Source organism: Ranitomeya imitator, chromosome 5, assembly GCF_032444005.1.
Source record: "Ranitomeya imitator isolate aRanImi1 chromosome 5, aRanImi1.pri, whole genome shotgun sequence".
Taxonomy (NCBI): Eukaryota; Metazoa; Chordata; class Amphibia; order Anura; family Dendrobatidae; genus Ranitomeya; species Ranitomeya imitator.
In genome coordinates this window covers 176,049,015-176,064,016 of record NC_091286.1, presented here as the reverse complement: position 1 = coordinate 176,064,016, position 15,002 = coordinate 176,049,015, and the positions used below count along the sequence as shown (strand labels likewise).

The following is a 15,002-nucleotide window of genomic DNA, read 5'->3' as shown; positions in this document are numbered from 1 at the left end:
CGCCCTCTCTTGCAGCAGGAAGAGAATGTTTTGTCCTGCGCCCTTTCGTCTTTGAAATTTTTAGATTGGCAGAACTAACATCGAAATGTCAGTTTGCCAGCTCTTCGTATCTCAACAATTTGATTGAGAAGTTCTCTAGCAGCAAATGTATCTTGCCGTCATCGAGTGGCTCTTGCATTTTGGACACATATTCTTTCTTGTTCTCTTTTTTGTGAAATATGTGTATCACTTTGTGCATTGCGTGTTGCTCGTTGTCGTGCAGCATTAGATGCTCTACTTGATTCAGTTACTTCATTTGTTTCTCTTGCTCCGGCCGCCCTCTGTCAGGCTGCATCATCAGTAGTTCTTCGACAATTTTGTTTATCTTCTGTTTCATTAAGACGCAGGTTACGCATCCGTATGCGATTCGCTTCTCTACGTGCAGCAGCGCGCTCAATTTGATCCATCTTTGCAATCTTGCCTCACAGGCTAACATTCAAAAAAGGCTTATGCCTTAACTCGCCTCCAGGGGGAGCTCCTCTCCTTAGGTATCCATGGTTACGTTCAACTGTGGATGACTCATTGTGCACAGACACGTCCAAAATAGGCTACGTTCACATTTGCATTGTGCGCCGCTGCGTCGGCGACACAACGCAAATAAAAACGCACCAAAACGCACGCTAAAATGCTGCGTTTTGCGACGCATGCGTCCTTTTTTTGCCGAATTTTGGACGCAAAAAATGCATCTTGCTGCGTCCTCTGCGCCCTGACGCGTGCGGCAAAAAAAACGCATGCATCGCAAAACGCAGCACAACGCATGTCCATGCGCCCCCATGTTAAATATAGGGGCGCATGACGCATGCGTCGCCGCGGCTGCGCCCGACGCAGCCCGGCGGAACGCAAATCTGAAAGTAGCCTTAGGTATATTGATACCATTTTAGGCCGCAATCAGTCTATGGACCGAAATGTTAGCCTTTATACCTGTACAGATTTACTGCTGCACCATCAACTGCGTTGAGTGCCATGGTATTCCACTTTTTCGGGTGTGTTATTCAGCCATTTCTGCCTGGCGCACCTGTTGACATGTTAAATACAGCTGTCAGTCTCCCACAGCACATTGGGGGCACATCATTCCACACCCCCTTCACTGCTCCTGTGATAGATAAATGGATTTTCAAGGATCTGTCCTCTTGGATTTTATGCCGGATTTTAACATAATGCCTTCTAGATTTTTATGGCCTCAGCGGCCTCCAATGGAGCAATTTTTTACTATGAGGCTAACAAAGTCACTTTGGACACTGTCGGCTACCACTGTGGCAGTGCTTTGTCTTTTTCACAAATAGAATTAAAGGGAATCTGTCACCCCTGGACAATTTTTATCTATTACTATGGGCATACAGGTATTGAATGGTTAAACCAGTCTTGCCTGTATGCCTCATAGCTGTGGTGTAGACATTGAAAAATGCAGTTACAATGTTTTATGTTAATGATTTCTTCCAGGCTCCGGGAGAAGAAATCTCTGCCTCCTGACTTCATTATACTACCACCTCCCTCTCATCAGCGTCATACTGACCAGGTCGGTGCTGTAATCGTGTGCATGTGCTGTGCGTTGGCACGGTTACACGAACACTGTCCACCCTTGTATGGGCAGTCTCTGAATTCGCTGACTGGAGGACGGTGCCATTATAATTCAGGGATTTCTTCCAGGCCCCGCACGCACCGGACCCTGGAAGAAATCATTAACATAAAACATTATAAATGAATTTCTCAATATCTTCCCTGCAGCTATAAGGCATACAGATAACACTGGTTTAACCATTCAGTTACCTATATGACCATAGAAATTGATAAAAATCGTCCAGGGGTGACAGATTCCCTTTAATGGGACGGCAGTGCGTATGTTTCACCTCCGCTCCTTTCACCCAGGATTCTCCAGAACCCCAATCTTGCGATTGGTCGGGGGCCTAGCAGTCTGACCCCCAGTGATCGGGAAGTTACTCCCATATAATATGGATAGGGGATAATTTCCAATCTTGGTACAAGTTCTCTAAGGTTTACCTTGTGAAATCATCTATACCAAAGGTCCTGTTTCTTTGTAAATATAATATTTTGTTTATCTTGCTCTGATCCTGTAATGTTTCCTCTTGATTAGTCCAGAGCTGTAATCACAATTCTGCACTTTCACTATATTGTCTATTTTGCCATGACCTGCAACACCGCATACTGTGAAGTGTCCAGGATACATTGAGTGTATGTGTGAGCAAGCTTGTCGTCCTGTAATCTTGGCACAATTGTGAGTACAGATCTCGCCCCATTTATGCTTTGATATTTTTTTTTACTTATTCTGATCTAAACATCTTGTGCAATAAATACAACACCTCTTACATAATGCTGAAAAATCTGCTAATTTGAGGGCATCCTGCAATCTTTTTTTACGGACAGATTCTCTTTTCTGCTGTAGACTCATTTGAAATGTGTAAAATCCATATCAAAATTGCAGATTATTTTTCAGATTGTTTGCTTTGCAAATCTTGTATGTTGGAACATTGATTACTGCAAGATGGAACAATACAGAAGAAATGTTGGAGTGTATTTACAATGTTCCCATCACTTTAAGTAGATTTATGTATTTAAACTGAGAACTGGTTGACCAAACTGGTGAAGATAAAGATCTGCTGCATTTTTGGCTTGCAGATTACTTTTGTGTGCATATTATGCCAAATTCACATATTCATGATACAAGGTATGTGCTTGGATCTCACTGTCAGGCCCAACTGGTGGGTCTCCTGACCGGAGATAATTGGCTCATAGGCATATATGAGGCAGTTATTTCATGTCAGGAGACCCCCTGATCGGGCCAGGTATTGTGATTCCAGCAAGGTCCCTGTTTCGCCGACGTGTATTTAGCTTTCGCTAAAGACAGCAATATTAGTATTGTTACCAATATGAATTAAATACTGTGTAATATGAATTACTATTACGTTTATTTGGTAATAGCTTGTGATATTCCTTTCAGATCTACGGTTAAAGTTCCTTACGGCTTTGACGTTTTTAGTGCTTGTTATCAGGTATGTAATGGGATATTTAAAGAAAATGAAAATGCATCATGGAAGTAATGTCCTGTTCCCCTAGTGGATAAAGCTGTAACATCAAACTTTTTTAGGAGTGTGCAGGAGTTCTCATTACTCACCTGGGAACCTTCTTGCTTATGCTTGCACAGACATTTTTTTCCCGAACAGAATTTCACAAGAAATCTAATTACTTGGATCATTTATTTTAATGTGACTGAACTACAGTGCCAGACATGACCAATGGACACTAGTTCTTCCTTATTTCTAATCTCACACCATTTTTAGACGGGTTGTCCACTACTCAATTCAGTGTCCCATGCACAATAAAAGCAGAAGTGAGTATCCATTGTTTTTATTTTCTGTGGGACACTGTATGGATTGTATGTTTACAGTGGTGGACAACCCCTTTAAGAATCTTCTTTATTGGTATTACACATTACAGTAGGTTATAATGCTTTGAGATCATTGCAAGATATTAATAAGCATACTCCATACCAGTGATGGTGACCCTTTTAGAGACCAAGTGCTCAATCTGCAACCCAAAACCCACTTATTTATCTCAAAGTGCCAACACTGCAATTTAACCTCAGTTCTAGTTTAGAAAAACCGTATACAGAGAGCAGTCATGGACAGGATCAGGGGTACCAGACTGCAGATATAAAGGAATATGTTCCCTCATCCTGGTGTATACTCCCTTCATCCCGGTGTGTGCTCCCCTCACCCTGGTGATGTGTGCTCCCCTCACCCTGGTGGTGTGTGCTCCCCTCACCCTGGTGGTGTGTGCTCCCCTCACCCTGGTGGTGTGTGCTCCCCTCACCCTGGTGGTGTTTGCTCCCCTCACCCTGGTGGTGTGTGCTCCCCTCACCCTGGTGGTGTGTGCTCCCCACACCCTGGTGGTGTGCTCCCCTCACCCTGGTGGTGTGTGCTCCCCTCACTCTGGTGGTGTGTGCTCCCCTCACCCTGGTGGTGTGTGCTCCCCTCACCCTGGTGGTGTGTGCTCCCCTCACCCTGGTGGTGTGTGCTCCCCTCACCCTGGTGGTGTGTGCTCCCCTCACCCTGGTGGTGTGTGCTCCTCTCACCCTGGTGGTGTGTGCTCCCCTCACCCTGGTGGTGTGCGCTCCCCTCACCCTGGTGGTGTGCGCTCACCCTGGTGGTGTGCGCTCACCCTGGTGGTGTGCGCTCACCCTGGTGGTGTGCGCTCACCCTGGTGGTGTGCGCTCACCCTGGTGGTGTGCGCTCACCCTGGTGGTGTGCGCTCACCTCACCCTGGTGGTGTGCGCTCACCTCACCCTGGTGGTGTGCGCTCACCTCACCGTGGTGTGGTGTGCGCTCACCTCACCCTGGTGGTGTGCGCTCACCTCACCCTGGTGGTGTGCGCTCACCTCACCCTGGTGGTGTGCGCTCACCTCACACTGGTGGTGTGCGCTCACCTCACCCTGGTGGTGTGCGCTCACCTCACCCTGGTGGTGTGCGCTCACCTCACCCTGGTGGTGTGCGCTCACCTCACCCTGGTGGTGTGCGCTCACCTCACCCTGGTGGTGTGCGCTCACCTCACCCTGGTGGTGTGCGCTCACCTCACCCTGGTGGTGTGCGCTCACCTCACCCTGGTGGTGTGCGTTCCCCCTCACCCAGGTGGTGTATGCTCCCCTCATCCTGTTGGTGTGTGCTCCCCTTATGCTGGTGATGTGTCCTTCCCTCATCCTGGTGGTGTGTGCTCCCCTCATCCTGGGGGAGCATATACCATATATATACTCCCCCAATCCATGTATATGCTCCCCCAATCCGTGTATATGCTCCCCCAATCCGTGTATATGCTCCCCCAATCCGTGTATATGCTCCCCCAATCCGTGTATATGCTCCCCCAATCCGTGTATATGCTCCCCCAATCCGTGTATATGCTCCCCCAATCCGTGTATATGCTCCCCCAATCCGTGTATATGCTCCCCCAATCCGTGTATATGCTCCCCCAATCCGTGTATATGTTCCCCCAATCCGTGTATATGCTCCCCAATTCGTGTATATGCTCCCCCAATCCGTGTGTCCCCCATCTTTGTGTCCCCCATCTTTTGTGTGTTCCCATCTTTATGGGTGACCCCCATCTTTGTGGGTGTCCCTCATCTTTGTGGGTGTCCCCATCTGTGTACGTGTCCCCCATCTTTGTACGTGTCCCCCATCTTTGTACGTGTCCCCCATCTTTGCACGTGGGTCCCCCATCTTTGCACGTGGGTCCCCCATCTTTGCACGTGGGTCCCCCATCTTTGCACGTGGGTCCCCCATCTTTGCACGTGGGTCCCCAATCCATGTATATGCTCCACCAATCCGTGTCCCCCATCTTTGTGTGTTCCCCATCTTTGTATGTATGTCCCATCTTTTGTACGTGTCCCATCTTTTGTACGTGTCCCATCTTTTGTACGTGTGTCCCCAATTCATGTATATGCTCCACAAATCCGTGTCCCCAATCCATGTCCCCCATCTTTGTGTGTTCCGCATCTTTGTACTTATGTCCCATCTTTTGTACTTATGTCCCATCTTTTGTACGTGTGTCCCATCTTTTGTACGTGTGTCCCATCTTTGTATATGCCCTTCATCCTGGTTTATCCTCCTCCTGGTATTTGTCCCACATCCTGCCAATGCCGCTGTTCAACGCATAGATAAAAAAGCATAAAACACAATAAACAGTGCTACTCGCCTTCCTTCTTCTCCCCTACCACTTCGCCTTCTGAAGCTGTCAGCTGACTTTAATGACGGGGGAATGCATGATGTCGGTGCCATGCGCCCAGGCGTTTGTACACCAAGGTCAGCTGCTGGCCTTGAAATGGCCAGCAGGATGTATTGCAGTGCACGGACCTGGCAAGTTTGTGTGTTGCAATACACTCCAGTTGGATGTGTGTCCTCAAACGCACATCTAGCTGAAGTAGGGGCTGGCGTCCTTGAGCTCCTCATCCGCCGGGCCCGGAAATACACTAGTGCTGAGGTGATGGCGTGTGTTCCCCCTTTGGCACGCGTGCTATAGGTTTACCACCATTGTACTGTAAAAATTCCAGCAAAATGGCTTAATTGTTGACAGGATTCATCTGAAAAACCAATTAATGATAGAAGTTCTGCCTTAAACAAAGGTTGTCACTAATAAATTTTTGTATCCAGTTGGAAAAACAGTGGGTGGGCTGCGCTGCTTGAGTAAATCAGTTCTTCAGAAATTAAATCCAGTGTGAATAAAAAGCCTTTTCCTCATTGTTTCTGAAGAATTGGTTCACTCTGGCAGTGCAGCCCACCCAACTGGATCCAATGTTCCCTGGAGTTTTTATCCACCAGCCACTGGGCAGCAGCAGCTCTTTTTCTTGCCTACATAGGAGTTGTGCCTGTCACTACTCCACCAGGTGAGTGTAGCCAGCACTCTCCTACTCTCCCTCCACAGGGAATCACCCTATAGTGCGCTCTGTTTCCCACTCCTAGATTTACACACAAATGCATTTCTGTCTTTCAGCATTCTCATCCTGTATTTAAGATTTGGGTCCCAAGTATTACAAGATAATTTTGTTGCTGAGCTGACTACGCATTATCAAAATTATATCCTTTATTTCTGATGTTGTCATCTGTCCTGCGTGTTGTAAATGTGTCCTGATTTACATGTAGCACCACTATTACTACACAACATGAAGAAGCCACAGAACTGTATTGTGTGGATGTAATGTTGCTGTTTGCAGCAGCCAACGAGCTAATGAAGCTGCACGTGTAAACTTGCTAATACTTCTTCTTTTATTCCATTTCTCCTTAATCAATTACACCAGCCGAGTTTTTATCATTTTATGGCCTTTTGAACTTTTATCTCTACACTTTAGCTTTTGTGTATTCTCCATCTAAAAATGCTCTGTATGGTAAGTATTGGCTTATATTGAATGGCAGACAAAATTGTAAGTGTTGGTCTGGATATATACAGTATGTTTTACATCAGCATATTCAGAGCGATAACTTTTACTTTAGTCATTTACGGCATATGATTGTTACATAAGATGGGTCCCTACATTGTCAGCATTTTATGGGAATAGCCAGCAGTTTTCATGCAGCTGCCATTTGGGAACTCCTGATGATAATGACCAATTGCCCACTGCGATAATCGGACAAATCCTTTCAACATTCCTCCTGACTGCCGGTGAGCAGATATTAAAGCAAAGCTCACCCCTTTACCTTACATATAAAAATAAATGTCTTGAACCTATGAATTCTCCAGACCAAGGCTGTGCAATAAATTTTCCCCAGGGGCCCCATGAGAGACCGTGACTGTTTTGGAGGGCCAAACCAATAGGCTGAAATTAATTCTGGTCAATATAATTATTTATATTAATTCTAATAATTGTGTTAATATTAATATCACTTAATATTAAGTAGAATGAAGTATGCTGAGGTCCCTCTATATACCGTTCGAGCCCACACACAGCCCCCTATATACTGTATGAGCCCCCACATAGCTTACTATATTCAGTGTGAGCCCCACATAGCCTCCATATATAGTGTGAGCCCTGCATAGCCTCTGTATATACAGTGTGAACCCCACATAACCTCCAATGAACATACAAATATCCCATACACATGAAAAAAACAAACACACATACTTGCCTCGCTCCCATTTCCCCGATATTCAGCTCCTGTTCAACGAGTCCCAGCAGCATCTTGATGAAATACCATCATCGCATCCGCTGTCTCACACGCTGATTGGTGGAAGATGAAGCCGGTGGCCCTGTCCTCCACCAATGTATTCACTGTTGTCTGCATCCTGAGGATGCGGATAGCAGTGACAGTGGATGGGGGCGTGGAATGGCATGGTTTGGCCTGTGGGCCACTGTTGCAGCCCTTCTGCTGTCTCATTTGCGGGCCAAACTGGAACATCCACTGGGCCGGATGTAGCCCTCAGCTGCTTGTTCTCCAATGGGATGGGAAATTTAATGGGCTCACCATTTATTTATTACTTTAACTTTTTGCAGAATCTCAGCTGAAGGATAATCCTGCCTTCTCAATGCTTAATGATTCCGATGATGATGTCATATATGGGTAAGTCTAGAGCCTAATTCTCATTCTGCGTCTTGTTATATGTAGGGCTTAATATTATATAGTGTCTTCATCAATGGTACAAAGCAAGAATTGTGGAGTCACTATGATTCTTTTCCAAAAAAGAATATTCTGATTAATGGATTAATGGCAGCACAAAACAGCACTACCATACAGTATGATTGCCAGCAATTTCAGTCATGTGATTGTAGATGAGTGTTATATGTAGCTTACTCTCATCTCATCAGTAAGAACAGAAAGTGCAGTTTTTGTTCTGTTAGAGCAAGGATTGGCCAGTTGCTATTAACTCAAGGGTCTTCTTGAAATGGTCGTCTGCTGAAGTCTAATTCCACACTCAATCACAATATCAAAAATACCGTAAAACATTAAATGCAATTTGTATACCCAGCTTCATTGTCTTTACATATAAGTAGAGGCTGTTACTCCAACACTACATACAGTAACTGGTATACCACAAAAATCCTATATTAGAAGGACCTCATGTTAGGATGCAAAGTATTGCCTATCAACCATGTCCTTAATTTGTGGCTGCAAGACGGGAGTCTAGAGAACTGCCTCTTACCTGGACTGCATCTGCGACTCTTCTTTTGATTAGCCAGCCTAATACGATGTCATGTGCGTCATGCCACAACGATAATGTCATGCCAGGCCAGTTAATCAAAAGAAGAGACAGTGATGCCTTCAGGAAAGAGGCAGTTATCATGGCTTCCATTCATGTCCATATTTCAGAGCTTCCTGTCAAAATCAAATTGCACCAGCTCTATTGTCCATTTCTTGTACATACAATCTATGGCTGTAACCGGTTCACAACATCTGCCGTGCATGTAGGGGCTCAGTCAATATGACATGGCACCCTCAAACTAATCCAGCAACATCTGAACTCCAATATGATGCTTCTTCCCTTATGAACTTTGCACTGTGCCTCAAAGTAATTTTTGACAACATAGTGGGTATTGTATCTGCCATACATGTAAGTAGACTGCTTCTTATTTTAGGAAAATACCCATGGAGTCAAAATTGTCACTACCCTTGCTCTTCTGTTACTTAGGGGTTTTGTATATGGAGTCCTCAAACGCTACACAATAATTTGTTGTCCAAGAGTCAAATAGCGCTCCATCCCTCCCGAGTCTCAGCACGTTTACCTGAAATTGTGTAACAAATTTTGGTGCCAAAATCTGAAAAATGTAAAATTTGGGGCTTAAACAACGTTTTTGAGGTAAAAATTTAATTATTTTTTCTTCAGTGCCCAATAGTATAAAATTCTTTGGTACACCTGTGGTGTCAATATGATCACTTTCTTAGGTGAATTTATTGAGACGTATAGTTTGTAAAATGGTGTCCCCTATTTTCTCTTATTATCCCATTTGAAAATTGAAAACTTGAGGCCAAAGCAACATTTTAATCCCTTTACCCACCAAGGCAGTTTGCACCTTCATGACCTGGCCAAATTTTACAATTCTGGAACTCTGAAACGCTTCAAGAGATTCCTCTGATTCTGTGACGTGTTTTTGTGACATGTTGTACTTCATGATAGTGGCAAAACTTCTTCAATATGACTTGCGTTTATTTGGCAAAAAATGGAAATTTGGTGAAAATTTAGCAATGTTCAAACTTTTAATTTGTATGACCTTAAATCAGTTAGGTCACACAAAATAGTTAATAAATAACATTTCCCACATGTATGCTTTACAATAGTGTGAATAGAAAAAAGAAAAAAAAAGCTCACCCCTCAATGTAGCTCGATCTGCACAAATCCCCGCGATCCACGCCACCACACGATGCTAGACACAGGGAAGGAAGAAGTTGATCCAGCTTCTGATCCACAGTTCAAAGAGACGTGGTTTAAAATCATGAAGTCTTAATTTCCGGAAGAGCTAAAAGTCAGTAAAGGTATTTCAAAAATATAGGAAACAAAATCCTCTGGGATGGAGGGATTAGTAGGTGGAGCACAAAAAAATGAGGCTATCAGACTCATTTTGAGCTCAAGTGCGTTCTTAGACTTGGTTTAAACCAATTTGTGCAATTTCTCCTGAATATGCCGATACCCCATATGTAATCAAAAACTACTTTTGAGGCACAGTTTAAAATTCAGAAGGGAAGATGCGCCATATTAGAGTTCACATTTTGCTGAAATGGTTTGAGGGTGCCATATGTCACATTGGTAGAGCCCCTAAGGTGCCAGAACAGAAGAAATTCCCCATATACTGTATGACCTCATTTTACAACCTACACTCCCCAATGAATTTATCTAGGGGTTCAGTGAACATGTTGACACCACATGTGCCTTACAGATTTTTATATTAGTGGCCGTGAAGAAAGAATTAGATTTTTACCACTAAAATGTTGTTTTAGCCCCAAGTTTTTATTTTTCTAAGGAATAATAGGAAAAAAAATTACCTTTTGTTTGTTGTAAAAATTTTTCTGAGTGCGTCAATTCCCTACATGCACAGTACAAAGCTCAGAAGGGAAGGAGCGCCATATTATAATGCAGATTTTACTGTTAGGCCATGTTCACACAGTGCGTTTTTTACCGCGGAAACGCAGCGGTTTTGCCGCTGCGGTTCCGCGGCTGTTTTCCATGCAGGGTACAGTACACTGTACCCTATGGAAAACAGGACCCACTGTGCACATGGTCCTGAATTGAAAAAAAAAAACCGCACTGATTAGCTGCGGTAAAAAAGAAGTACCATGTCACTTCTTTTTGTAAAACAGCAGCGGTTCTGCACCCATAGACCTCCATTGTGAGGTCAAACCCGCAGTAAAACCCGCAGATCAAAAATAGATCTGCGGGTTTTATTGCGGTTCGTGGTGCAGAACCGCTGCAGCAGGAAGTGCGGGGAAGCGGGCGGAAGTGCGTTGGTGGAGTGTGGCTGCCCCGATCCCACCCCCCCATGCTCCGATGCCCCTCCCCCGTGCTCCGATGTCACCCCCCCGTGCTCCGATGCCCCCCCGTGCTCCGATGCCCCCCCCCGTGCCCTAGTCTCCCCCCCTTATACTTACCCGGCCTCCCGGTGTCCGTCCGGCCGTCTTCTCCCTGGGCGCCGCCATCTTGCCGGCAGATTCGTTACAAAGTGCATTTTGATCACTGAGATATAACCTCAGTGATCAAAATAAAAAAAATAGTAAATGACCCCCCCCCCCCCCCCCCTTTGTCACCCCCATAGGTAGGGACAATAAAAAAAATAAAGAATTTTTTTTTTTTTTTTTTCACTAAGGTTAGAATAGGGGTAGGGTTAGGGGTGGGGTTAGGGTATTTTCAGCCATTTTAACCCTAAAAAAATTCCTAGAAAACACACAGACTCTGGCTAGAAAACTGCATCAAAAAACGCATCAAAAAACGCATCAAAAAAGGACCAAAAAAAGGACCTGCGTTTTCTGCCAAGAGCTGCAGTTTTTTAAAAAACAGTCCTGAAAAAAAAAAGGATGGAAATCAGGAACGTGTGAACATACCCTTAAGGTTTGTGTGTTCTATGACCCACTGTGAGAGTTCCTGAGGTGCCAGAACAGCAGAACCCCCATAAGTGACCCCATTTTACAAAATACAAATACACCTCTTGATGAAATCATCTAGGGGTTCCGTAATCATATTGACACTGCGGATGTGTCACAGAATTTTATACCATTGGGCTGTGAAGAAAGAATACCATATTTTTCGGATTATAAGACGCGCTTTTGTTCCCAAATTTTGGGGGAAACTGGGGGGGGGGTGCATCTTATAACCCGAATCTGTGTGCTGTAGAGCTGGGGGGCAGCTGTGGAGTGGTGTCAGGGGGCTGGAGTGGGCTGACTGCAGGCTGTAGAGACAGCAGGAGGTCCTGTGCTTTCGCTCATTAGCCTCATGTAATATTTACTTCACCCGCTGTCCATCAACTCGGTGATGAAGCCACGCCAAGTTGGTTGACAGGGGAGCAGTGCATATTGCATGTGCCTGCACTCCCCCCATCATGAATATTCCCCCCAGTCACTCTATATGCCCCCCTGCTGGCATACACATGGCCCTTCCTTTCTCTATATGCCCCCCCCCCCCCCCCCGCTGGTACACACATGCCCCCCCCCCAGTCATCACATGCCCCCCTGCTGGCATGCACATGATAAAATGTGACGCCCAGGAGACCGGGATACCCAGCACCGGACCAATGGGGTCTGTCTCTTGAGGGGGATGTCACGGGTGGCTTGACCCGGTGCTGTGGCCTCAGGCAATGCACAGTGTAAGGGGTATCGTGAGGGGACAGGCACTTACTTGATCAGCAGCAGGTTCTCCCAGCGGCGATGATCCCGATCCTGGATAGATGGCTATTGTCCAAATGAAAGACTGAGGCACTGAAACGTTTAACCAGTTTACTTTAACATAAAAGGATTTACAACCAGTCCTGTCACCGGAGTCTGTATGGGAACTCTGAGTTACTTTGACCCTGCCGGGGTCTTCGCCTCTTATTGTGCGCAATTTCTGTGTGGCCCTGCTGCTGTATGTGAACTGGCTGCCGGCCCAATCTGTCCCCTCCGGGTCCTGGTTCGACGGGCAACCCGAGTCCTTTTATCGGCTTACCCCCTCCGGGAGTACCGCTGAACTCTGTGTCTGTTGCTGCGTCCGGCCCTAGTGAAGCTGATATCACCTCACGTTTTTCCGGTTGCTGTATTATATATAATGAATACAGCCACGGATCCGGTATCCGTCTTTGCGCCTGTTCTGGGTAGTGATTAATGCTACCCGGTTCTCACAATGTCCTTTTTCTCTATCCCTCTTCTCCTCAGGCCGGTGATTTTGGCCTGGAAACTGTCACAGGGCTGTTAGAGATTCAGCTGTATGACCTCTCACTATCAGCTCCTTAGCCCAACTGCCATTTCTTCTCTCAGACCAGAATGGATCAAGGGGAGTCTCTGGAGCTCCCCCTTCTGGCCGGAAGTGGTAGTGCAGTTTTGCTATCTTAATATTTGTATTTAGTGTCAGTAACTATTTTTGTGGCAAATACCCCTAGGGGGTGCCACATTCCCCCTTAGTTAAGAACAGTACTCCGGGACTGTGGGACGATAACATTTTGACATAACAATTAATATGTACAGAGTCTTAAAAATGAAAAGTCACAAAAATCACTCAAGGAAACAAAAATAGAGTTCTGTAAAAAGTCACTTCAAATAGCGTCCATTAATACAGTTCTATCCTTGAATGTACTAGGAAAGGCACTGCACTTAGTGTCCAGGAATTTAGTTCCATTGTTCCAACAGAGTTATCAATATAAAGTCTAAAGAAAGTTCAAAAAGAGCAAAAAGCAAAGTTCAAAAAGCAGTCTTTCCAGAGCTTTGATTTAGTGCCTCCGGGCTGATAACAAGTTCAAGAATATGCAAGAAGTTCATACAGACAAGTCTCTGTAGGTACTGGGCTTAAACGTTGCAGACTGATAACAATGACTATACTACATTTTCTGTTTAACTATATACGGCATAACATATATACAATTCACATTACGAGTTTTATAGTTGGTAATCTGCATACCTGGCCGGTAATTGACCCTGGGTACTACGCTGTGATCTACGTAATAGCGGTGTCTCTTCATGTGGTGTACTACTGTCTACTGTGGATGTAGTATCTGCCCGCTCTGCTAAAGATAATTCCACGACTATGGAGTTGGCAAGTCCACCGTGAATGGGATTACTCTGATCAGGAATCTGTTCTTCCTGGCCTGGAACCTCCTGTAGTACGGGGTCAGCCTCTTCCTGTCTTGGGACTTCTGGTATTGGGTTCGGTGTTGAGTAAAAGGCCACCATGGGAACCACTACTGCACCATGGTATGTTAGAAGGGTTTTGGGAAAGTCTCCTATGCAGGTGTGATACATTTCCTCTTCTTTTTCCTTTACTGGTTGGACCTGCATGGGTTGAATAACTTCTGGTTCTGGCTGGACAACTTCTGGCTCTTTCAATGCTTCCGGACATAATTTAAGATTGTCTCTTGACACTAGTACAGATGTTAAGCCTCCGTTTTTGCTAATGAGACACATTTTAGGATTATCCATTCTTGTTGGTAAAACTGTGTAGGGTACGGCTTCCCACTGATTGTCTAGTTTATTGGTTCGACGATTTCTCTTGAGCACTTGGTCACCCGGTCTTAATGGGGTCGCTAGAGCATTCTGGTTGAAAGTTCGCTCTTGTCTTTCTCTAGTTTGCTGAAGGCTTCTTTCCACACTCTCTTGCACTTGGCGATACTGCTTTTGACGTATGATATCCCAATTGGAGTCTTGAACTTCTGCGTCTGGTTTCAGAATTCCCATTTCTAGATCGATCGGTAATTGGCCGGGTCTTGCACGCATAAGGTAAGCTGGGGTGCAGTTGGTGGAGCTCACCGGGACATGATTATATAGATCCACCAAGTCAGGCAATTTCTCTGGCCATTGATTCCTTTCTGTCTCAGGTAAAGTCTTTAGTAGGTCTATTACAATATGGTTCATCTTCTCGCATAAGCCGTTTGTTTGTGGATGATAGGCCGTCGTCCGGATCTTTTTGCAACCATACATATTACAGAATTCTCTGAAGATCTCTGATTCAAAGGCTGTACCTTGGTCGGTGAGAACCTGTTCCGGATATCCATGGGGTCTACAAAAGTACGTTTGGAATGCTTTGGCTGCTGTTTTTGCTGTCAGATCTTTTACGGGTACTACTACCAAGAAGCGTGAATAATGGTCCACGATGGTCAAGGCATAGACATAGCCGGACCGGCTTGGTGTCAACTTCACGTGGTCTATGGCTACAAGTTCAAGTGGTTGTTTGGTGATAATGGGCTGCAGTGGTGCTCTTTGGTTCTTTTGATCGTTTCTTCTGAGGTTGCACGGGCCACAGTTTCTGCACCACTGTTCGATTGATTTTCTCATCCCGACCCAATAAAATCTTTCTCTTAG

At 45.3% G+C, this 15,002-nt stretch overlaps 1 protein-coding gene across 8 annotated transcripts in view; it reads left to right on the top strand.

Annotated features, from left to right (window-relative positions):
* The window catches only part of TMEM181 (transmembrane protein 181), a 325,398-nt gene that overhangs the window by 255,877 nt on the left and 54,519 nt on the right, over positions 1–15,002 (top strand). For all 8 annotated transcript variants that reach the window (XM_069769350.1, XM_069769352.1, XM_069769353.1 and 5 more), the window contains exons 13-16: positions 2,996–3,047; positions 6,535–6,617; positions 6,836–6,925; positions 8,030–8,096. In XM_069769350.1, the coding sequence (XP_069625451.1) occupies positions 2,996–3,047; positions 6,535–6,617; positions 6,836–6,925; positions 8,030–8,096 (292 nt within the window). The remainder of the gene's footprint in view (positions 1–2,995; positions 3,048–6,534; positions 6,618–6,835; positions 6,926–8,029; positions 8,097–15,002) is intronic.